At 46.8% G+C, this 24,652-nt stretch overlaps 2 protein-coding genes across 3 annotated transcripts in view; one reads left to right on the top strand and one right to left on the bottom strand.

Annotated features, from left to right (window-relative positions):
- Positions 1–16,648, top strand: part of SLC22A23 (solute carrier family 22 member 23) — a 110,908-nt gene extending 94,260 nt beyond the window's left edge. For both annotated transcript variants that reach the window (XM_061449371.1, XM_061449372.1), the window contains 4 exons: positions 2,583–2,815; positions 5,074–5,106; positions 6,498–6,621; positions 12,204–16,648. In XM_061449371.1, coding sequence (XP_061305355.1) covers positions 2,583–2,815; positions 5,074–5,106; positions 6,498–6,621; positions 12,204–12,561 — 748 coding nt within the window. In that variant the 3' untranslated portion in view covers positions 12,562–16,648. The remainder of the gene's footprint in view (positions 1–2,582; positions 2,816–5,073; positions 5,107–6,497; positions 6,622–12,203) is intronic.
- A 928-nt stretch (positions 16,649–17,576) lies between these two features.
- Positions 17,577–23,566, bottom strand: PSMG4 (proteasome assembly chaperone 4). Its single transcript, XM_061449370.1, is given in 4 exon segments — positions 17,577–18,075; positions 23,011–23,086; positions 23,271–23,473; positions 23,476–23,566. Coding segments are annotated over 4 exon segments (477 nt in total). The 5' UTR covers positions 23,552–23,566; the 3' UTR covers positions 17,577–17,953.
- Between the last annotated feature and the right edge of the window lie 1,086 nt (positions 23,567–24,652).

The following is a 24,652-nucleotide window of genomic DNA, read 5'->3' as shown; positions in this document are numbered from 1 at the left end:
GCAGAGGAAGATGTTTCTTGCCAGTAAATATGAGCCTGCTCCCTTGTATAAAAGCTGGCCTTGATAGGCCTTCAGAAGGGGATTACAAATCTTGTGCAGGGAACGTAGGGAGAATATGTGTGGTCTCACACAGAACAACATGATGCCTGTGTCCTAAGGCTTTGGCTTTGACATGCTTACATAGGCAAAACCAGGCATTTGCCTGAGGGTTTTGCAAGTCGCAGGCTCTGAGACCTTCTGTCCAGAACTGAGCACCTTGTAAAGAGGAAACAGATGGGCTGCAAATTTAGCCTCTAACCAAACCAAACTTTCTGGGAGGGCAGTGGTAGTGGATTTCTGTAATTGTTCAATCTTATAAAATGCCTATTTGAATCCTGTCATGATTATTTTTTTCAAGTGGGAGGTGGGAACAAGCCTGCAGATCCCCCCATCCTCTGCTCCATTTAGAAGTACATAGCTCTCTCGTGCCTTTTTCTTCATCACTTCAGGGGCCTATTCTGCAGCCTTCACTCCTGTTAAACAGGCTCATGGATCAGTCATAACCTCTAGGGGACAGCCCTCGTGCTTGGCAGATAGTCACCCAGGGGCACATGGGCTTCAGGGCTCAGTCTCCTGCGTTATTGGTTGCAAAGCCAACTCTGGTTTTATGATTTTTGTGTGTCTCTCTCACCTACCAGTGAATGATTCCCTCTGTTTCCTCTTAGGCTGAGCTGGTGGGTTTAGTAGCCAGAGTTAACTGTATTTGTGAGAAATGTTTACGTGGGGAATCCTCCCCTTCTCTCCCTCACCCTTTTCAATTATGCACATTTGGAAATCCCCTAAGCCAGAACTAGGCAGTCCAACTTCTAGCAATAGCACACGGAGGCTGCTTGCCTCCAAGTAAAGCATGGAGCAGATGTGTGTCTGAGGAAGCAGCTTTCATGTTTGTTTTTAGGGGATATAAAAAAAACTATGTAATTTTAATTCTGTTATTCCTGTTAGATGGGGCTGTGGTAAATTGTGATAGTGTGGAACATGCAGAAGGTACCATTTACAGGGAATGATAAGACATCAAGGGAGATAAATGTTATTTAGTTTTAAAAGCAACTGTTCTGAGCTGTTCGACAAGTTAAGATAATAGAGTAATTCCTGGGGAAGCAGGCTGGAAAGCGAAGTCCAAATGATACATTGATGTAGTTTACAGGTCATGGCCTAAATAACAACTTCAGCAAGTGCGTTTGCATGCACAGAAGAGAAAGAAGATATGCCCTATTTAACTCTGTCCTTTTATGAATAGTGTTTTGCTGTTTAATATTTCTCTTACGTGAGGAGCTAGTTATAATCTAGATATCCAAAGCTACTTACATTCTTGTGTAACAGCAAGTATAGCTAGGCTTTATCAGGGAGAAGGTGACTAGTGTTGGGGATGTATTTTGAACTATAGCATTGATTCACAAGATCATCGCTGTCATGCACTCAGCAACTGTATACTCCCCCGACTGTTTTTATGCATATGTTAATATTTGCTTGACACTGACAGAGCTTCTAATTACTGACCTTCAGGAGGATAGAGGTGTATCAGTGTAACAGATCTGCCATTCAGTTTTGGGGACCTGGATCTGTGTCTGCCTCTCTGTCAGGCAAAATTCATTTGTGATGTGAGGTTCGTCTGGTCTAAATGCCAGGGACAGGAGGCCTTTCCCAGCAGGACGTATCTGTGCTGCAACGGGAGTCGTTCAGAGCATTGACCTCCCACAGCAGCTCTGCTGCAGTTTTGCACCACTTCAGGGGTGATGCTGGAGCTTCTCATCTGACTTGTGTACCTCCAGCCCTGTGCTCTTCCTTCCTTTTTTCTTCCCTTTTTGTTTTTGTGAGGGGTAAGAGAAAGAGGAGTGAAATGGAGCGGCAGGATGCTGATCACTGGCATCACAAAGAAACTTTTAAAAGAAAAGGAGACACATGGCTGTGAAGGGTGGTGTAAATGTGTAGATTGAATTATGGCTTATCATTTCATAATGGTAATAATAATTGCAGCACGTGTGACTTCAAATAAGGGGTTTCTAAGGGGTTTACAGCTGTAACAGGTTGGCTTGGGAAGTGAGATGCAGTCTTCAGTACAACCAAATGCCGCAGACAGGTCTTCTTCAAGACACAACTGTATTGCACGGTGTTTTGCTGTTTAAGTATGCAAGCTGCTTCATCACAGCAGCCCTGTCTCCTAAGGCTGTCGTCAGATGCACTGGGAACAGAGATGTCTTTGCAAGAGGGGAGTTCTCAAATACACAGGGAAAGCCAATCACACACTAGGAGTCCTTGTAAAGATGCTCATACCCCAGTCGTACCATGAGCAACAGCTGTGTGAATAAAGCCAGTAGATTGCAAATGTCTGGTTGAATAGAGATTTTTCTTTTTGCTGCTTTTGATCATTGCTTATTTTCACAGCAGCACCTAGAAGTCTGAGATGAGTCTTTTTGCACTAGTGTTGTACTCCTGCAGTGGAAGAAATTCTTCCTGCATTAAGATGTTCCTGCTTTGAATTCCATTGCAGTGGGTGGCTGCCTTCTCAACAATGATCTCCTCTTGCCCTCTCCTGTTTCCCCTAGGCTGACTGGTTATGGCATACACCACTGTTTTGCAAAAAGCATGATGGGGCACGAAGCGAAGATGGCAATTACCCACAACTTCTATGTGGACTACTACACCATGGCTGGGATTGCACTGGCATCCTGCCTGGCCATGTGCCCGGTGGTTGGGTTTCTGGGAAGAAGAGGAGGACTCCTGCTTTTCATGATCCTTACAGCCCTGGCATCGCTCCTGCAGCTGGGCCTTCTCAACTGTGAGTTGGAGACAAGAGCTTTTGAAGACCACATGATTTTGGTGTGCAAATATGGGACCAGGGAATATTAAGAGTCCTTTTGCCCTTCTCAGACTTGGCGTGCTGTATGCGTGCTTAGTTTAAGAATTTGCTTGAAGGTATTGGGTTCTAGATGAGTCTCTGTGAAGCTCATTGATACCCCCTGGTAGGGACTGGAAATGGAAAACTTTCCCACTTGAGTCTACTTCTCAAATGGCCACTAACCTAAATGGCAGTTAAAGCAGTAGGTATACGTCATCTCTCTGCTCTGAGCATTTTGCTACGTGCAAGTGATAAGTAGCATGGAAATGTGCAGCTGAAAGACCCTGCTTTTAACATGGTATATACATATAGTCCATGTGAACATGTACATATGATTTTGTGAGTTGTCACAGCTTTTCAAATGGGTTCCTGCCAAAATCAATCTCACAGTCACCAACCGTTAGACCCCGGTCCTATGAAACCTCACCCCAAGGAAGGGGGAAGAGGGTTGTGATGTGCTTTGGACAAACTGGGTACGAGACAAACACCAGAACGCTGGTGGTTGCTGTTTTTCACTTCTAAGTTTAGAAATAATTAAGGGTTTTAATGAGAAAGGGGTTTTTGCAGTGAGGATGGAAAGATTTCACATTCCCACATGCTGAAGGCAGCCCTCAGCCAGCAGGAGTTCTCCATATTTACAGACTGTGTTTCCTGAAGGCATTCACCGAGTTAACCTTAAGCGAACACTCTATTTGTGGCAGTATGGAAGGGAAACAAGGAACCTCTTTCATGACATGGAGGCAACTCCAAAATGGCGTGGTGTTTTGCTCTCACATTAGCACAGATGCTTACATTCCCTTTGAGGACATGTTTACCATGTCCAGCAGTCCCAGCTGAAAGTGGGGCCCCGCCTCATCCCCAGCCCATTGACAGACTGTGACCTCTGGCATGCAGAGGCGCACAATGTGTGTGTGCGATCACATTCTTGTGGTGGTGTCCATCAGGATCTCTCTACACTCAATAGGTCTAATCTTCCTTCTTTTTAAGGGTGTCAGATGTTTGTTGAGGCTGTTTGGGGTTATAAACATGCAGATGTTTAGTGGGGAGAAAGTGTGCTAGACCCAATAGGCCATGAAAATCAGGTTGCAATTTTTCACCAACAGAAAAGGGAAGGTGGAGAGGAACATCCTGTAGGAGTCATTACAACCTTTTCTATACTGGGTTTAGGTGGTTTTGTGAGGCAAGTTGCTAAAACTAAGAGCAGCCATCAGGTCTAGGTGTGTTCTGCTGCACTGCCACCTAAACTTCTCTCAATGCTGTGCACCAGTGAGCCTTTCTGACTCTGTCCTTGCCCCTTCCTTTGTGAGAAGAGTAGGAAAACACAGCCTTGAACTTCAGAGCAGCTCATCTCCCCCCGCTCTAGACCATGATCCTCCTTCCCCAGAAGAGCTGGACAGCGTTTGGAGAGAAACCTGCTGATTATGAAATCTGTTATAGCCTCCTCTTTGTTTTAGCTTAGTGTAATTTGGGTGTAACTGGCAAACAAAATCAGAATTTGAGAAGGGTGAGAGAAGGAGAGGGGTATTCTCCATCAGCAGCAGACCTTGAGGTTTGCCCTGTTCAGCCCTTCCTCCAGACGCCAGGATGTCACAGGAGCCTGGTGAGAGATCATCAGCAGAAATGTGCCCAGCTTGTGCTGCTGCCCTTCCCCTTGCTGCCTAGTACTGCCATGTGCTCCTTTGCAGTTTGGATGCATGACAGCTGGTGGCTACCATGACGCATGGACCACCAGCTCTACATTTTGGCAAGGAGTAGTTCTCCCACCAGTGTGACAGTGCTGATGCCCAGCATTTTGCTGTCTAACTAAAGCCTCTGTTGGCCATTCCCTTGGGGCTGCAGCATGAGGGCAGTTTCTCTTCTCCCCCTTGTTAGCAACAAAGAGGCCTTTGTGTTAATCCCAGTGGTAATTCTGGGGCTCTTAAAAATGCTTTACTGCTGCAATTGTAATCACTGTCTCATTAGCATGCTGTCCTGCAGCTGAAGGGGGCCTGGAAATGGTATGTCCTCATCTGGTGGCCACAGGAAGATGTGACAGTATTGGCATGGGAAAGAAGTGTAAGGGGAGCTCGGGTGGCATATAGGATTTACCTTTTTTTTTCCCCTTTGGATAAATAAATACCTAACAGCAGTATGTTCTTGTTTTCTTTCCCTTTCTCTCCTATTTTTTCTTACTCCAACTTCTGTGGTCTTGGATCCAGTGATCGGAAAATACAGTCAACTTCCAGACTCAGGTATGGTTTACAGACAAGTCTTCATCATGCAGGGAGCACTTCCCTGGGAGTGGGTAGATCCGAAAGACTGGGGTCAAAGCACCCAGAGCAGAGCTGCCACTGCAGCAGGGTTCAGAGTGAAACCCCACTTCTACACAGTGCCTTGGGACCCCACTTGTAGGCAGGCCTGGTTTTTTGTGTGCAGTCTCTCAGTGTGGTATCCCCTCCAGTCTGACTCACCTCCTCGGGTCAAGAGAGGGTGCAGGAGTTCCCCCAGGTTTATTTTTTAGACATATGGCAAGGCTTTCTGAGGAAGTCTCTATCTAGGAGCAACATTCCCAGTTCAGTCTTTTCCAGAAAGGTCTGAGGTGCCAAAGTCCCTTCAGATAAGGGGACTGGGGCACCTTAGAAAATACTTTCTCAGGCATCTTATCCCAGCCTGAAATACTGCAATAGCAAAGTAGTGACATTCTATGGGGGAACAAAATTTACCCTTCTGTATTTGGTTTAATGGACCTGGCTTTGCCCAGCTCTTCCAGTGTCTGTTCTCCTGAACTGTCATGACTCCCTGTAGGGTCAGCGGTGAGGCCTCACCTGCTATGCAAGAGTTGCCAGGGAGTGTCAGAGACCCATAGTTTCCGAGGTGCAGTGCTCACATCCTTATCTGCTGTCAGTATTTGCTCTGTACCCCAGGCTTTGGGGTGCATTGCACCAGGAGACGGTTTCCTTTGGCTTTGTTTAGATTTGCTTGGGTTTCTTTCTATGCTTGATAGACACTGTTTACTCCAGAAACCTTGCTGCCATCCAGCCATGAAATGATTGAGCAAACAGCCTTTGCTGGACACAGTGCCTTGGGGGAGCACACCATCCTTGCCATCAGCTCTTCTCACCCAGCATTGTCAGACAAAGGCTGTCACGCTGAGAGTTACAACAGAGTTTGCAGGCTGATCACATGCAGGAGCTTAGCGCAGAGCTGGGAGTACTTCCATTTCTTTCCTCTCTTGTCCTGCGACCCTCACCAGTGCCTAAGCCACGGAGCTGTACCAGATGTTTGGTAGCTGGATGAATGCTGCCTGCCTCCTCTTGTCTGTCAAACGTGGGAGGGAAGTGGCTGGTGCCTAAAAGACTGCCCAAAGATGTGTTTTCTCTTGGGTTTTACCTTTTGTGGTGGCTGGGCATAAATAACTCAGAGATCGCTGCTGGTTTTGGCATGTCATTATGATTTTTTTCACCTGTGTTTGTGTCTCGGGTGCTTGAGGAATGAATTTTATAAATACCAGGTTTAAATTAGTATTACAAAAATGACTCAAATTCGTGTCTAGGGAGAATGAGTAACACAAACCTGCTTTCTTGGTTTTTCCTTGGAAGTTTGGCCTCATTCTTGCTTTTTATGAACACACTTGTCTTGACAGGTATGAGTGACAGCGTCAAAGACAAATTCTCTACTGCATTCTCTATCGTGGGTATGTTTTCTTCGCATGCTGTTGGAAGCCTCAGCGTGTTCTTCTGTGCTGAAATCACACCCACAGTAATCAGGTGAGACACTGGAGCACCCCTCTTCAAAGGCTGGAAATGAAATTATCCGCATTTAATTTGTAACTGGCTGTGTAACTTAATGCATTCTGTGGGAGGAGAAATCCCCCATAGTTGGAGACCTCGCAGCAATTTGGGGGCTGTTTCTGAATGTCACTGCAGTCAGTCTGCCTAAGTAAATGCCTGTCTGTAGGCAGGCTTTGTTTCCGATGGCTCCACCTTGTGTCCCATCGTGGTGATTATCAGCAGGCTGGGCACAATGTGAATTGCGTTGTTTGAAGCATGGTATGGTCTTAAATCGCAGAATCACAGAATTTTTTGGGTTCGAGAGATCTTAAAGCTCATCCAGTTCAAACGCCTTGCTGTGGGCAGGGACACCTTCCACTAGACCAGGTTGCTCAAAGTCCTGTCCAACCTTGGACAGTGCCAGGGATGGATGGGGCAGCCACAGCTTCTCTGAGCAACCTGTGCCAGTGCCTCGCCACCCTCATAGTGAAGAACTTCTTCCTTATATCTGATCTAAAGCTACGCTGTTCCCCCTTGTCCTGTCACTACATGTCTTGTAAAAAATCCCTCTCAAGATTTCTTGTAGGCCCCTTTTAGGTACTGGAAGGCTGCTATAAGGTCTTCCCTGAGCCTCCTTCCCTAGGCTGAAAAAGCCTAGCTCCCTCAGCCTGTCTTCATAGGAAAGGTGCTCCAGCCCTCGGATCATCTTCGTGGCCTCCTCAGCGTCTGCTAGCTGGGTTTGTACAAGCAGCAATCACGTGAGTCTGCAGCTGGATATCAAAAGAGACATTCCAGGAGTGCAGACAAGGACATAAGTGCAGTCAATCCCTGCCTCCACAGGGCAGGTTAAGCAAGCAAGCTATTGGGGTGCTTCAGTGGAAAGGAGATGATGTTGCAGCGTGCGATGTTAACTGCTTTCAGTGCATAAAGGTGCTCTGCAAGTCTGCCTCTCCTACAGCACTCACCAGTGTGAGTGATCTACCTTTATTGCAGATAAAGTCATCTTTTTTCTTTGCACCCAGACCTATCTTAGCAGAGACTCAAAGTTTTTCTGAAGGGGAGCACTTTCATCCTGGGCAATAGTAGAAATCAGGCAGATGATCTACACTGGAGAGCTTCCCATAAGATGTCTTTGTATAGTAAGGTTTTAGACCATTTTATGTGTTCACTGCTGTCTTTCACAGCACAAAGGTTGTGCTTTTGTGTTCTGGATTATGCATTCAGCAATGTCACAGCAATTCAGGAGTCCACCCTGACTCCACTGAATTTCCCAGGAATGTAGGTCATAGAGGTGGGAGGGAGAAAGGGTGGAAGGAAGAGGATACTCTTTTTTTTATTCTCCAAATTATGTGCCTTTTCAATAACTTTGCAAAAGTGGTACAGACAAATTGTCAGCTGAGTAGCCAGAGTCTTTGATCCATGGCCTTTTCTTCCAAGCTATCTGCTTTGTGAATGTATTTTACAGATAAGGTTATTTCCACAGGGAAAGGCAGTGAATGGTGAGGAGATTATACAGCAGCCCAAACACTAACAGCTATTTACTTACATGCATGTCAGTCAGTTTGGTGGTTTTATGCCTCTTTAATTTTCTCCTTGTCTCTCTTTGAAAGACACATAGATAAGGAATTGACTACATCACCCAGAACAGAACCTGTCAAGCAGGGTGAGATGTGCAGTGTGAACTTAGCAAGCTTTTTTCCTTAAATCACTTACATTGCTACAGGGAAGGGGACAAAATCCTGGCTGGGAGACAAAATTCTGCTTCCCCAGCCTCTGCTGGGTGACACCAGGCAAGTGACAATAGCTGGATTTGCCTCAGAGTCCCCGTTTATTAATAGGGATGGTAACACTCTGCAGTGCTTTGTAGTCCTACCACTCTGAAGCTCTCAATAAGATCCGCTCAGGGCTGTAATTAAGACGTGGAGGTCAGGATGGTGCATAAACTGTCTCAGGCAGAGTTGTGGTTAAGCTGCTTTGTGTCTTGCATCTTGGTGGGATCTGGCTGCTCCCTTGTAACCTATTCTCCAAAATACTTTCTTGGGTGCCCTTTAATGTTCAGACCATCTTAATATGCTTCTGGTTGAATCTCAAGGAACCTTAGGGGAAAAGGAGTCAGAGAGAGCACTAGGGCCATCTCTGGGGTTTCCCTGATCATATCCTTTACCTGTTATGCCCCACCCTTGAGGAAGGAAAACAACACTGTCATTATCATGGTAGCAGTGGCATGATAGCGAACCTGTAGTGTCCATCCAGCTCTACTTCTGTGGTGCTGAGATGAATGGTTACAGCAGTGCAGGAGGAAAACAGCCATCTTCATTGCCAAGAGGTGCTGCCTGCTCCAGAGACACAAAGGCCATTTGGCACCGGGGGATCCATCATACCCTTGCCCTTCATGCACCCCAGTCTCCTGGTGCTAGGTAGGAGGGCTTCACCAGGAGCTTCCATTCCTTGTACCAGGGGCTTCGGTACAGAGCTCCTGCCAAATACTGAATTTAAGCACTAAGTGGCACCAGTAATTTATCTCTAGTAACCTTGAAGGGAACACCACTGTGGTCTACATGACTACTAAATGGAAATAGGCTAAAGAAAGTGGTGTGTTCTGTCCCCATCCTTTTCATGCTCAGTTACTACCAAGTAGAAGAGAGATCTGGGTTTTTTTTCTCTGTGTCCTCTTTTGTGCCCACCCGTCCAAAGAAATGAAGGAGTGGGCAATGATGACCATCAATAGCTGTCTCAAGCCAAAATTCCAGTGCTGTTTACTGGGAACTGACCCAGGCCTGGCTTTTCAAAGGTGTTGCCTTGCCCCATGCGGCCAAGGGCATCTTGGTGTGTTGCTGAAACTCTGGCACAACAGGGTTGCTTATGTATGGGACTAAGCATGCAACAGGGTCTCTTATGTACAGAAAAGGCAGGGAAAAGCTGTGGAGGCTTTCACAGACTGACTTCAAGAAGTGGCTGGGCTGGCTGGATAAAGCCCTGAAAACCTGGTCTGAGTTCAGTGTTTGGACCGTTGTCCCTTTGCAGTTTGCCCATGTCAGGACCATAAACCTCATGCAAACCATCCTGCCCTGCTGTTGCAGGGCAAGCAGGGGTCAGGGATATGGCTCTGATCACCAGTGGGGCCATGGCATGGGAAAGCCCCCACAACAGAAGCTGCCAGGCAGAGTTGTGAGGGGAGAAACTGGGGATCACTGTTGGTGCCAGCAGCCCTCACACTCCCCCTCTTGCCTCCACTCTGCACCTCTGAGTGGATTTGAAGTACAGACACTGGCCCCTGCCATAGCAGACCTCATACTGAGGAGAAGCAGGACCCCAAAGCACTCTGGTTTTGGTTTCCCCCTGCTTCCCCATGGTGGCTGCAAAGCCAGGGTGAGTTATGAGAGTGCTGCCTCTTTTGCCCTGTACCCGTTTTCCTGACGTGCACATCTTTTGTTGCTCCTGTGAACAACAACAAATTCCTGACAGTATTTGCAGGTCTCTTCTTTTTCCTTCCATATTTGCAGTATGGTCAAACTTCAAAACTAAAATGTTCCGGGACCCGTACCAAAATGTGTTTTCAGGCCTCCTTCTGACAGGTGTTGATGGTGCTGGATAAAGTAATGCCCACTCTAATTACTGACGTCATGTGGAAAAACTTCCTTTTTTTCCCCCCTTTCCAAATCTGAAGCCACTTGACCGATGACAGAGCCGTCTTTGTTGCTGCTCTTTCCTGTTCCTTTCAGTTTGCTTGGTGTCCTTCTCAGCAGCTTTTAAAACTCACCTCAGGTCCTTCTAGGGGGTTGAGATACAATCTGGCCGCAGCAAACACTGATGTAAATGAGTTGGGCTTTTGTTGCTCCAGAGCCAACTTGGAGAGTGATTTGCCTTGCATTTGGGGCTGGCTGTGTCGATTACTCATGTGAGTGTGTTAATGAAGCTGCAGCAAGGCCGGTTGCACAATGGCTGCATTCAGCTGGGTTTCTAAATTGCCATCAGAAAGCTGGCAAGTTTTTACTGAGGGCTTTTGCAGTATTGGAGGAAATCACTGTTGTTTATGAACGATGCTCTGCCGAGTCTGGAGAATTAGAAGGTGCGTATGTGAGTTTCTGATCTAGTCAGTGTTCCAAGAGCATCTTTGAAACCCGTGCTTGCTGCCCTTTAGCTGTCAAGCAAGCAACAGTGGATTTTGGAAAGGCCTGGGTGAAGATTAGCTCTAACACAGTGTTTGGCTGAGTGAATTTGACATTTGTAGGTTTGTGGTGCTGTGGTCTCTAGTATGCTCAGTAGTAGATGTATTTATTTTTTTCCAAGTGCTTGATGTAAAGCAGCTCATTTGCCTTCTATAGTTGTCTTCTGTAAGGTCTGGTTATCGTTAATAATTATATCTCTGCCACTGGGCCAGGAAATGAAGCACCTGAGCCCACCTGATCACCAGAGGCTTTGGGAATAGGAGGAGCCGCAGGAAGCAGACTGCCCAGGAGAGCTTGGTGGGGGAGTGGGGAGCGCACGGTGCCAGCGATTAAGCTCATAGGGAGACACCTCCCTCTGCAGGCAGCAGCGTCTCTGGAAAATGAAGGATAAGCCACCTCTCTCAGAGATTTTGCTAAAGCAAGTCACTTAAGGGTGATGCTCCGCTGGCTGGAGACCGCGGTTGTGCCACAGCAGGAGAAGGGAATGGTCTGCCCTAGAGATATGCCTGTGGTGCCATTTCCGTGTAGGGTCACCCAACAGAGAGAGGCTCTGGGAGCATGAACTGATGGCCTAAAAATGAGGTGGGAGCGCACATGCACCTGTTTATAATTTAAGCACTTCACCCATGCTAACCTTCTCCTAGCTTTTCTGTGATAAGAGAAGAGCAAGAAAGAGTGAAGTGAGGGACCTAGCTCAGCTTTGTACAGTGAGTGAAGAAGGAAAGAAATCCCAAACTCTGGTTCTCCTATTCTGACCACCAGCTTTGTTGTGGTTTTTTATTTTTCCCCTGAAAATTATGCATTTTATTATGACATCAGTATTGAGAGGTTCCTGCCACAACATTTTTATGGAGAAAATACTTCAGCGGTGTTTGGCACAATGGATGGAGGCAGTGGCCTGTGAAGTGTGATCTCCTGTCTCCACTGCTGATTGATGCCAGGTACTTCGGAGGCAGCCAAAATTGACTTTTGCACCTACTGCTTCTTGGTGTGCCTTGTCTAAGATGGAGAAAGCTGGCATGCTAAGAAAAATGTGGTTTTCCCTCACTGAGTATGGAAATACTTGGAAACGGGAATGCTTTAGAGGGCTGGCTACACACACGGTAAAGCTCCTCTTCTTGCGTGGGGGCAGTTATATGGGTGTGAAAAGATAGTTAAGTGATTATAGTTATTTCCCCACACTAAAGGCAAAAAGGCAGCAATGATCTACAACAGCAAAGCAGCTCCCTCCTGGAGTAACTGTGCAGTGTGAAAGCTGTGAGCAAACCAGGCTTGCCTTTGAGATTTCGGATGCCCGGGTGCATGCCAGACCCCAAGGGGTGTTCCAGGGGATCCCTCCCCGGTGCCAGTGGGGCTGCACTGGCAGGAGCGGGCTGTGTGGCCGGGCTCTCACCTCTGCTGTGTTTGCAGGGGAGGCGGGCTGGGGCTGGTCCTGGCCAGCGCGGGCTTTGGCCGCCTGACCGCCCCCATCATGGAGCTCCACAACCAGAAAGGCTACTTCCTCCACCACGTCATCTTCGCCTGCTGTACGCTCATCTGCATCATCTGCATCCTGCTGCTGCCGGAGAGCAAGAACCAGAACCTGCCCGAGAACATCCCGGACGGGGAACATTACACCCGGCAGCCGCTTCTGCCGCACAAGAAGGGGGAGCAGCCCCTGCTCCTGACAAACTCTGAACTCAAGGATTACTCTGGCCTCCACGACTCAGCAGCTGTGAGCGACGGGATCTCGGAGAACACCACTGCCAACGGGATGAAGTCAATGTAACCGGGTGGATTTTTTCCTCTTCTTTTTTTGGTTGGGTGTTTTGTTTGTTGCTTTTTCTTCTCCTCTTTCTTTTGTATTTCATTTGATGCTGTTGTGCAGGAGGAGCAGCACTTTGGGTAAAGGTGTTTTGCACAGATTTTACAAACCAGTAGTGGAGCAGACACAGACTTGGGGGAAATTCAACTCTGCTGCTAAAGCAACTTTTGGCATCTTCAACTGTTGTGCAGATTGCTCTTGAAAAAATTATGGTGGAAAAGACTCATCTGAGAAGAGACTGGCTGGAGGTAGCCCTTCAGAACTCTTACTTTCCTGCCATTAAATACGTATATTTATTTTGATTTATTCTCAAGAAGCACTTTATTTCCTTTTCCTTTCATAGATCACAAAAATGAAGCCATCTTATTACAAGAGGTGCAGACATTCCAAGAAAGAAACCATGGGGGGTGGGGGGGGCACGGGTGTTTTCTGTTTTGGTTTTGTGTTTCTTTAAAGGAAAGAGGGATCCACTGCAAAGTTGAATTGACTGAAATGTAGACTTGTGCAACATTCTTCTGCCTGTCTAGAAAGTCCAAGTGCCCCGGTTGCCTGCTGTGTTTGCATACACCAAAAAGAAAATAAGACAAAGAAAAGCAAAACCTGTTGCGACTCAAAACTCTGACTGCATTTTAGGCAGCTGATGTGTGCTTTTATAGCCCATGTGCACGTAAAAGTTATTTTCTACATTAGTACCTTTTTTTTTTTCACCAAATGCAGTGGGGAAAAATATCCTACCCAAACAAGCTGATTTTTCAATAAGAATCAGCCCCTCTGCATTTTAAGAGCCCATTAGTCTATTTTAGCTGGTTCCCGCTGGTCTTTAGTAGTAATGTAGATGATGTAAACGATTTGACCAGTGATGCAAAAATCAGTTTTGCTGAGAATAGCTTTAATTATGAGGAGGCCCAGAATCTCTGATTGACTGCTCCGGGAGAAGAACATAAACCACCAGGGACAAAACGTAAGGAGCACGGGCTATGATCTGTATCTTTATTCCAAAAGGCAATGCAGCTGGGATTCCCGCTCCTGGGAAATGAATGTCCTGGCATTGCCTTACCTATTTTTACAACCAGGGTTTGGGTTTTCAATTTAAGTGGACAAAATGCTTAAGTGACTATTGGAAAAGAATGAATGGATAGCCTGGGAATAATGACTTATGGTCTGCTGTTGGCTGTTTTGGGGCTTTTAGAGTTGTTTTCTGGTTCTGACCCAAGAATATACAGTGAACTCACCCAGATTTCCCCCCTTCCCCAACTGCTCCTTTAGGACTTTTGATTCAGGAAAAAAAAAAGTTTACTCACACTGGATCAATCCTACTCAAGGCTGAGCAAAGTGAACACCCAGTTTGTCTCCTGCTGTGCAGATGGCACTTTGATAGTAGCCCCTTGACTTCTCCAGCCCCCAAACCAACTATTTCCTTTGGCCACTGGCTTTTGGTTCTCACTGTGTGACTATTGATCGTGAGGATCTAGTTCAATGCAAGGAGTTTGTAAGCAAGCAGCTTCCTTGCATTGTAGTTAACCTCCCTGCTCTCCCTCCCTTTTTTCCTTTCTCACTCAGGCCATCTGTTTGTGATTGCTCAGTAGTGCAGGTGTTCAGACGAACAGAGCAGCAGGATGTTGATGTTGTATTGAGTGTCCATATGATTGCCACTTTGTTTGATGTACATCTTGCGTTCATACACATGGAAAGTGCTTATTTGCACTTTACTCCTGTACCTTCCCTCCCCTTTCCTCCTTTGCTGTATATATTGTCGATTAACTACTGTACCTAACAATTTCCATCCTCCATTAGGCTGCCAATGTCCTTTTACAGTCCCAAATAAATCAGAGATATATGCTCCCAGCGGCAATCTGTGTGAGTAGCGCAGGCTCAGATGCTGACGAGTGCAAGGGGACAGGTAGACCTGCAGAAGTGACAGAGATTGTTGTGTTCAGAGTAACAATGTTGTCCTAAAGCTGCTAATTTTTGTACAGAGGATGTGGACATTCAGGTTCTTCTTGAGCCTGGTAAAAAACACTGGACCAGTTGATGGTAGTTTTGCCCAAAGTTACACTACTGGGTTTGTTTCTTACCTTTGCTAGACTTGCTGTGACAGCAAGAGCCCGATCTTCCTTATGCTCAAGTTTTATTGTTGAGCTTGAGTGCGGCTGCTTCTCTCTTTTTTTCTGCGCTGAGACTTCTGCAGCCTGTGTTCACCTAAGGAAAAAACCCAAGCCTTCCCCATTCATGCAGTATTCATGTGCCAAATTTGTGCAATACCTTTTGCCTTCGATGCGAGATGCTTGTGGCAAGCCACGCACAGTGGGGATGGGGCGGGGGGGGGGGAGTGGGTTCACAGCAACAAATTGATAGAAGCAGACAAGTCTTCAGGGAATAGAAAAGGGGCCTGAAAGAGAGAAGGGGCAAGCACAGAGGCAGGGAGCAGTGTCCTGCCATCCATCGTGCCACAGAGCCAGTGGCTCCTTCCTTCGTGATCTCTGTGCCTGTGTGCTCAAGTATGGCCCTTGTAGATCATCTGCAAGGCTATAAATCCAGCTGCTTCCAGCACTGTCAGCGGTCCTGGAGTGCTCGCCGCTGTTGTCCACAGCACTTTATCGTTTCCTATTCTGGTGGTTGCTTTCTGGTGACACACAGGCCCACGGAAGTGAATGGTGGTTTGAACGTATCAGCATTTATATAGTAAACAAATTAGGTGACAGGAACATGCGGCAATTTATTTCTTTTTCTTTAAATCTTATGAAATTAACTTTATTTGTTGCTTTTGGGGTTGCGTTGGTTTTTTTTTCTGGAAACCAGGCAGTTGGTACTGATCTTCTGCAGCATGGAGACCCCCAGCTTCTCAAGTTGGTCTGGCCCTCTGCCTCTGTCATGACAGTGAAACACCAACTGATTCCTGCCTTGGCAGCTCTAGCTGTGCTCCTTTTCCTGAAAAGACAGGAAACGCTTCTGTGATGACGATTTTCTTTCCACACATGCTCACAGGGTTGGAAGGCTTTTGCTAAGCCTACCTTGTGTGGAGGAGTCAGGCAGCAGGTGATGCAGCAGGGCAGAAACAGAGGTGGAGATGCTTACCCTGCTCTGCCTCGTCCCGCAGCAGGCCAGGGCTCTCTGCCAGGCTCCCAGTCCCCTGCACCACCAACCATGTCTTCTCTGCAGCCATCACCAGGAAAGGCTTTTCTCAGGTGGCTCTTTTCAGCCACTGCAACAGGGGAAGCAGTCAAAGCTGCTCTGTCCATTTGGGCCTTTTTTCTGTGAACCTTCAGTAACCTCTGAGCCCATCAGTGGATTTGTCTTTGGGTTTACCATGTAAGGGCTTCCTTCCATTTTTGTAAGTTTAAACAAAAATGGGAAAGTGACATTATACTTGATCTGGGGGGGTTGTCCCCCTTTGAGGTTTCAGTACTGCTTTTGTTGCCAGACACACTGCAAATGGATAAGGACAGTCACCTGCTTGCAAGTGTTTTGTGGCCACTCAGAAAGGGGGTTGTGGGACTTACTTCATGGTTTCTTTCAGCAGGCTTTTTTTAACTTTATTTTTTAATGGAAGTATTTTATTTAATTGTTGCCACTTCCTGGAGCCAAACACTAAAGGTCACCAAATTGGAAGCAGAAGTGCCATTAACTGAACTCTGTGAATGTCAAGTTGCACCTGTAGCTGGCACATAAGACAACACTATTAAGCGGAGGGGGGATGATCTCCCCTGCTGTAACTTTTTCTTTTTCGTTTTTTTTTTTTCTAAGAAAAATAAAATGTCAAACCTCATTTTAAATGTATTGTGTAAAATGTTTTGGGAAAGGAGGATGGTGTGTTATGTCTAGTGGGTGAGACCTCCCTCCCCATCTCAGTTTCTGATGAAGTTTTAAAGAATCGTGTTACTGTATGTTTTGATCATGAATAGTCTGGTGGTACTTCCTCATAGCACAAGCTTAAATCAAGTACTGAAAACAGTCTTACAAGCTAAATGTCTGCATGATGTTACATCTGTTGTACCTACTGAAAAGAACTTTGTATGTAAATGTACAGAATAAAATGACGTTGTCCCATCAATTTGCTCTCCTTGGTCTCACAGTGCCTTCTGAACCAGCCTAACAGCAGCTATAATGTTAGTGACACCTCAGGAAACAGTCCTACCCTCCTCTACAAACAGAAGGAGCTTGACTGATTGTAAATCAGGGTAATTAAGTCAGCATGTTGATTTGTAACTAATTATTCTTTGTAGTCAATCACAGATAGTTGACTGTTTCCTGGGTGGTGTGAATTAAAAAGAAAATACCCCTCCAATAGTTGCTTTTTCTATTCTGATCTTGGACTGCAGCCAAGGACCGGTGACTCTTCCCAAAGGTAAGGAAGGGCTGCCTGTGCCCTCATCAGATCTACAGTGTTGAAGCCACTGGGTTTTCAAACCCCTCGGACAAGAGGCTCATCAGGAGTTGCGCCTTCTGCGTCCACAACCTCTCTGTTATAGTTTTAATTGCTGAGTATGGTGCCACAGCAAGGTAAGTTCATCAGTTTCCTGTAGGTTTTTATGGCAGTTGTCTAGCAGCAGCACCAGTAGGCTTTGTTCATATCAGAAGCTTATGTCTGAGTCAGGGCTGAACTTGCAATGAAAAAGAACCTGGACTCACTCATCAGGTTGCTATGCTCTGTGTTCCTTTAAATTGCCATGAGTAAGAGGTGGTATGCATGTATTGACACCTGCAAATGGGCACTGCATCACTTGCTCTACAGCCAGTTTGGGGTTTTGTGGTGGTGGTAGCTTTGATTTTTCTAACAAGTGTGCTCACATTACACCTATGATGCTCCTCTAGCAGCCTGCCAGATTCATCTATTGCTCCAAAATTCAAGCTGTGCTCTTTCCTTCTACATAGTTCTCCTTTGTGAAACCCCTCTAGTGTTCTTAGTGCCCAAGAAATAGTGTTCAGCACCAGTGCTACAACCAACAGGGGCTAAAAGAAGCAAAGCAACACTTATGAGCTTTACAATACAAAAATGTATTTTATTTGCTATGTTCAGTACTAGTACATAGCAGATTAATGGTACAGCTAGAATTTGGAACTGATTTCCCAGCATATCCAAGTACTGAATGGAGGCCAGGCACTGCGTGTGCACTTTTACAGCAAAGTTCATCCATTGCAGCATATTTTCTACTCTAGTCACCTATTCCCTACTTAACAGGGTAGCAAATTTAAAAACAACAAATTCCAGGTTCCAAGTGTATTTAGGTCCATCTATATTTAATAACAACTTCAACTTCAGTCAAAGCAATATAAAACAAACATACTAACTTAGTGTGAAAATTGTGATTGGTTTTTCTAAAACAAAAACTTCAGGTTATTTTACAACGAAGCCAAGTCAGAACTTCTCTGGAAAAGCCATCATTTCTTCTTTGATCCTGTTTTCTATGAGTAAGGTGAAACTGCTGTCTGTGTTTTGAAGATTGTAGCTGACAAATATCTGTTTTTTGGTCTTGCTGGCTAAAACACAAAACAGAGTAGTCAGGTATAAGCTTGTTCTTATTTAAAAGTGATGATGGTATTCAAGCAAGCCTCTGAAAGAGCCATATCATGCAGACAACATTCTCCGAGACAACATTCTCTACTCCTGCTGTGCTGAACCCAAGTTTTTAAAGGAATAGCAAAACAAGTACCCGAGTGTTAGCACACTGGGTAAAGCCACAGCTGTCAATGAAATGGACAATGCAAGCCTCATTTTTGGCCTGAAGCAAAAGGTTGTGGAAAAGCCTCACACTTTTAGTAGATTTTGGACATTTCTTAAATATGGTGCAGTTTAAGTGAAACCACAGACTACACTGAACCCTTAGCAGCGAAATCTAGTTGAAGAGTTGGTAAATCTGTGCTGCGAAAAACACTAATACAGGTAAAGCACACAAGAAAGTTATTAGGCCCCAATTAACAAAGCTTTGTTTTATTAAAAAGCCATAAGAAGGCCCGCAAAAGTGTGCACCAGTCTTGTCTAACTGCTGTCAATAATTCTGTTTCCTTTAACCTTTATTTATACGGTATCCATCAACACCCAAAAGGCTGGAGACCCTGGGTTGAAGGCAATGAAGCCAAGCACAAGTTCCAGGCTACTGTAATGAGAAATACCTAGAAAAAGGTACTACAAAATTAAGAGCTGTCTTCCATGAGAGATCTAATTAACAGTAATAAAAATAACGTCCATGGGGGCAGAAAGACTTAATTATCAGAGTAGAACAGGTAACACCAAGGAATGTTTTATGAATAAAAGGGAATCCTACTTAGATTTTACCATAGTCATGCAGCAGATTTGTAACTCTGTACATCGCTAAACTTTGTGAAGAATGTAAGCACCACAGAGGAAAAACAGGCACTAAATTTAAATTGAGTTGTGTAAAATAGAGGAGGAAAACTGGTATTTGGGTCATGAGGTATTGTTGGCAGGGAATGAGCTGGGAGCTGACAATCCCAGGGACAAATCAGACCCCTCTGCAGAATATTCAAAGCTGCCATCTGAATTTTAAAAATTTAAAATGAAGACACCAGAACTCCTAATATCTCACTCCTTTCTAAATGGGAAAGTTGACTACAGAAAACTTAGATGTACATATAAAATGCGGTTAAACCACTCCTTTGAGGCATTTTTTGTTATGCAAATTAATTTATTATCATTTTCTGTTTACCAGCTTCCTGGCTCAGTAAGTAGGGCTGCTTATGAAATGCAAGGACTCGTTTGCCTTTTAAGATTTGGCACCATAAAATGCTGATATAATGCAGCACGTTGCTCTGTTGGCAAAAATTAGTGCTTGGCACCAGATTTTGTAATATAAAGCAATATGTTTCGTAAGCACTAGTGCTTTGTCATTGTACCTTTGTTGCATACCAAGTAAATGCAACACTAACTCTGAACTAGTCAATACCACTATCCCAGGTAGCAAAGCTATATCATATACCATGGTATTAAAACTCAATTTCTTCATTGTGAGTGTGTAAGATCTGATTGAGTCCCTGGGATGCTGTTCCAGTTCCTGGGAACACTGTGAATCCCTCAGGGTTGCCTGTGCATAGGAGCTCTGCTCCCTGGCTAACAGACAGCCTGACCTTTTCTGTCCCCACTTCCCTGCAGATTCAGTTGGACATATGGGCTCTTGTGGGAAGGAAAGAAGAGGAAAGATCTTATGCATCCGTGGAAGACCATCCGCACCTTCAGTGTAAAGCAGACAACTACAGGAGACAAAGCTTACCTACAAAGCTCTCCAGCAGGGCTGCTTCCCACATAGCCTGGCTAATAATTCCAGTTGCACAGGTCCCTTGAAGCATAGAAAAAGCAGCCAGGAGATGCCACAGCAGCACAGACCCACTACTACAACCTCATGGACCAAATCTAAGCTTGAGGAGGAGCCCAGTGGGAGGAGAATGGACAGAAGTGTTACTTATAATTTGTGAACCATTTGTGCTGGAAAAGAGGTGGTGGAGGTGTGGAGGTCCATTTGGGAAAGACCTCAAAGAAGAGGTCAAGTCATCTTCACTGAGTCTGCCACTCCCTACCGAGCAAAGATGAAGATGCGGCACTATTCAGCAGTCACTGCAGCCGAAAGCACTGTGATTTCAGTATATGAAGGAAAGAAGTCACTAATGGACAAGACTTTCTCAAGAACTGGACTCCACTAACCTATACAAAATGACTGCTTAGAATGTGGGTTTCTTGACTAGTGAGTCACATCTGGTGCCAAAGTAATCACACAGAGTGGTAGGTAACAGTCCCTGTCTCTAATACAAACAGATATAGATAGAAACAGGTAGAGGGAGGAATAAGAATGTGGCAAATGTGTCTTCAGCAATAGAAAAGAAACATGGAAAACTCCAACCCTGAAATAAGGAAGATAGAGCCAGCATACCAAATGCCGCTGTTCTGGCTAAGACCTTACAAAGAAAACAACACGATAAGGTATATGCTGATGCACAGTAGTGCTGAAACTCCTGCTCCTGACATTGCAGGACAAAATGGCAGGTGATGGAATGCGACTGGCAAGTATAAGAAATAAAAATACTTATGTTCAAATTGCAGTGTATGCTACTTGAGTCAGTGCCTGCAAAAAGTAGAATGGAAACAGCATAGAAGCTACCTTGGAAGTACAGCTATAAGTCAGACTTGGCTGTGAATAGCATCTATTATTACAGAATTTGTGAGAGCGACAAGGATTTAATTTCCCAGAGGAAAACTAACACCAGTAACAGCAAAGCTTGGTATTTCTAGCCAACACAAAACACAGATTTCCTCACTGAGCACTTTGTGAAACAAAGAAGATACACAGATGCTTAGTGATGACCTTGCACATTCACTGGTTTCAGAATAAACAATTTTGGATTAAGTGACCCAGAGCTGGATTGACAAAAGCAAGCCCAAATACTAACATGCAGGATTTCAGAAAGAAGATGCATTTCTTTTCTTAAGTCAGTTATGCTCAGGTGAAGAAGCAGCATGTAATGATTCATTGCCAGAAGTGTATTGTTGACTTTCTTCTTCCAAGGAAAGGTGAAAAAGGTCTACAGGCCTTTCTGAACACAGTATACCCAAAGCATGGTAGCACGAGTAAGAATAGTGTCTATAAAGAATATAAAGCAGGCTGATTACTGACTAAATCTGCAAGCCAGAGGTTAGATACAGAGCAACACTGACCAAAAGTCTTTCCAGGCCACAGCTGACACAGGCAACTGAACATAATAACAACGAAAGACCCTTAAGGCACACAGTCAAAAAAATAGGAAGATGGATTATGCTCCAAGGATAAAGAGTGATAGGCCAGTCCCAAGTAACACTAGCAGCTCTTAGTAACAAAGTATGTGAAATTAGCAATGTAAATAAGAAAAGGACCTTGAAAAAAAAGGCATGGGGGAGAGGGTAAGGGGAAGGCAGCAAAACTGAGACCATATACTGGGACAAAAAATCAGGTGACCCAGCCTCTGTCCTAGAACAGTGAAAGAACTAATGGATGCCCACTCTAGTTATGAAATCTGTAACGTACTAAAACAAAATGACAGGAGAGGGTGGGAATCACCAAGACGACTTACAGCTGTCAGCTGGCCCCTGGTGCTACACAGGAGTATATAGAGCAAGGTTCAGAAACAAGTAATGAAGAGACCAAACAGTAAGTGGACTAAACTGTTAAGCTTTATCCAAAGTAAAGCCTCTTTGGCTACATTTTCACTGACTGACTTTTTAAGGATAATGCACTAATTATACATTAAGAAATCATATTATACAGTACCCCACAGAATTATTACTTAAAGTGAAATGACTGAATCCAGTATGCAGAGAAAGCGCTCCTGCCAGGGGAGACTACAACAGTGGTTATTACAAGATAAAAGTTACCTAGGAAGAAGAAAGGACACCAGCACTGTTTTTCAAAGATCAGTCTTGTCATCAACCCTTATATATACATCGGTGGCCTGGGAGAAGAAATCGTGTAGACTTGTGAAACTACTTGACAAGAGAAACTTAGGACATAATAGAGATTGCACACAGATTGTTAAGAAGAATTATGTGGCCTTTCCAGCTGAAACAACAGAAGTAAAATAAGACTGAGCAGTGCAGCATCTTACATTTAAAACCTGGTAACAAGAACTTAGCAATTCACCATCTGGAGCTGCTTCAGTTACTGGGAGATGATGGTGATGAGTAACCAGCATGATGCTGCTATCATATATGAAGGCTCTAGGATGCATTAGGGCAGGTACTTTCCTTTTTAGTCCAAATATGGGAGTTAGGAAGTTAGCATTAAGGCTCAGAAATCCAGCTACACCACCATTGCACTAAGTGTGGCAGGAAACTCTTGCACATACTGAAACAGGAGACCTCCTGCAAGGCGCCCATTAGAGTCAGTCAAATACTGGTGTCTGTGACACAGGACCTTCTCAGAGCTTAGCGGCTAAAAGGTGCAAGATGTGATGAGGATTGGCTTCATCTTCAGGAAAAGCATGTGTGCTTTGCACGACAGCCACCCCACAGCACAGAAGTATTACGGCCTTACAAAGAGCAGGTCACTGGAAATCCCAATCGATGGGCACAAGCATGTGCTTCCCTTGCCTCACACACCCAAAGCCCCGGGCAGGGTATCACAGAGCACACAAGCGTTCAGTTTCTGACAGTGCTCAGCGGGCCTTGAAGCAGAGACGCGGCCAGCCTCGGCTAGCCAGGCATGTACACAGCTGAAAGGAGTGACCCGGGATGGAACCCGCGGGGTCCTGCACGGCCGGGAGGGTCTGCCGGTGGCCCCGCGGACACCGGGCTGCAGCAAGCACCGCCGTCCCCCGGCGCCCACCCAGCCCGCGGGTGGTGGGGATGCTCCAAGGCCCCACGAAACCGCCTGCCCGGGCCCGACCGCCGCGGACGGCAACCTCCCAGCCAGGCCGCGGCCCCCCGGCACCTACCTAAGCGCTGCGCCAGACAGGCGGAGGCGGTGTCGGAGGGGTCCCCCAGGAGCGAGGCGGCCACCGGGATGCTGTCCTGCAACCGGAGCGCAGCAGAGGCACCGCTTAGTCACCGGCAGCGCGGGGCGGGAGCGCTAGGCAGTGGTGAGGAGGGCCCCACCAGCCGCCCCTCTTCCCTCCGTCCGTCTCTCCTTCCTTCCTTCCCTCCCTCCCGCTGGCCGCGGGCCCGGCAGCCCAGGGCAGGCGGCGAAGACACTCACCCGTGGGTTGCACATGGCGACAGCCAGGCTGGCGAGGGCGGGCGCGGCGCCCACCCAGAGGAAGAGCGAGTCCCGCAGCCGCATGGCGTGGAAGTGCACCCGCTGCTCGCCCAGCCGCCCGCTGAAGTCGTGCAGGGCGATGCCGCCTCCTCCTCCTCCCCCCGCTGCCGCCACTGCCCCCCCGCCACCCGCCGCCTCCATCGGCCCTTCTCCCGGCGCGGCCAGGCCTCAGCAGGCAAGGCCCGACCGGGCGGGCCCCGCTGCCCGGGGAGGCGGTGCATTCGCCGCGCCCGCCCCGCCACAGCCGCGGGGCCGCCTCCGGTATCGGCGCTGCGCGGGCACCTCCAGCCCCGGGCACGCCCGGCGGCACCGGGAGTTGCACCGTCCCCCAGCGTGTGGGCCCCGGGTGTGCAGGCACCCCCCCTCCGTGAGGCACACGGGTAGCCCCGGGCGGTGCACGCTCACCCCCACCCCGGCACCTTCCTACACTCCCCGTTCCCCCTTCCCGTGCTCCGTTCGCGGGGGGGGGGGGGAGAGGTCGGGATGAACGGGAAGCAGCCGCAGGGATGGCGGCGCCCACTAGATGGCAGGTGAACCGCTGCGTGCGAGGCACGGCCGGTAAACGGGGCTTGGGCGCTTGGGTTAGCCAAAACCCGGGGTATGAGGCTAAAGCGAAGGGTCTGGCGTGGTGCTGTGCAGCCTCAAAAGCACCCCGGGGAGGAGAGGAGGAAGGTGGCGGAGGCCTTGGCTTCGTTCGGCTCTGGAGGTTTTCAGGGTTATAGGGGATGTCCAAAGCAAGCGAGGGGAAGCGGGGGTATGTGGAGCTGTGAATAATTAAAAGCCCCACTTTGGGTATGAATTGTGCCCCATACACTTTCTCCGGAGCACAGCTGACCTGGTCCTTCATCATTGAAAAGGATTCCCCTTAATGGTACCGTCTGCTGCTGATAAGAGTATGGGTGGCACGCCAGCGGCCTTGGGCCATTTGCATTCCGAATGTGTCTTCACACCGCGGGCAGGATGAGCATCTCTGCATAAAGAACAAGTGAGTTAATCACATAGACTGGCTTTTTAATCAGTATTTCCTCTGCCTCCAATTTCATACATGCTTCTAGGAATCAAAATTTCTGTTTCCAAATTCTAAAACTCCATTTTCCCATGGAAAAAATGGGGGGAGTGGGAGGGGGTGGAGCCATTCATCACTTTTCTTCCCTAAGCGGCTTTGGTTCTTCCTAGCATCTGCCGAAAGACAAAATCCTTAGCCCTGCTAATTTCTGCCCGTACTGCCGCATTGATGCTAAATCCCAGGAGTCAGCTAAGCCCAGCTCAGCTGCCAGACCCTGACATCCCATGGCACAGGATCAGCTTGGGGAGATGGAGGG

Source organism: Pezoporus flaviventris, unplaced genomic scaffold (genome assembly GCF_033815535.1).
Source record: "Pezoporus flaviventris isolate CSIRO_AGI_PZ_B2104156 unplaced genomic scaffold, CSIRO_AGI_Pfla_v1 ptg000007l, whole genome shotgun sequence".
Classification (NCBI taxonomy): domain Eukaryota; kingdom Metazoa; phylum Chordata; class Aves; order Psittaciformes; family Psittacidae; genus Pezoporus; species Pezoporus flaviventris.
This window is presented reverse-complemented; position numbering and strand designations above follow the sequence as displayed.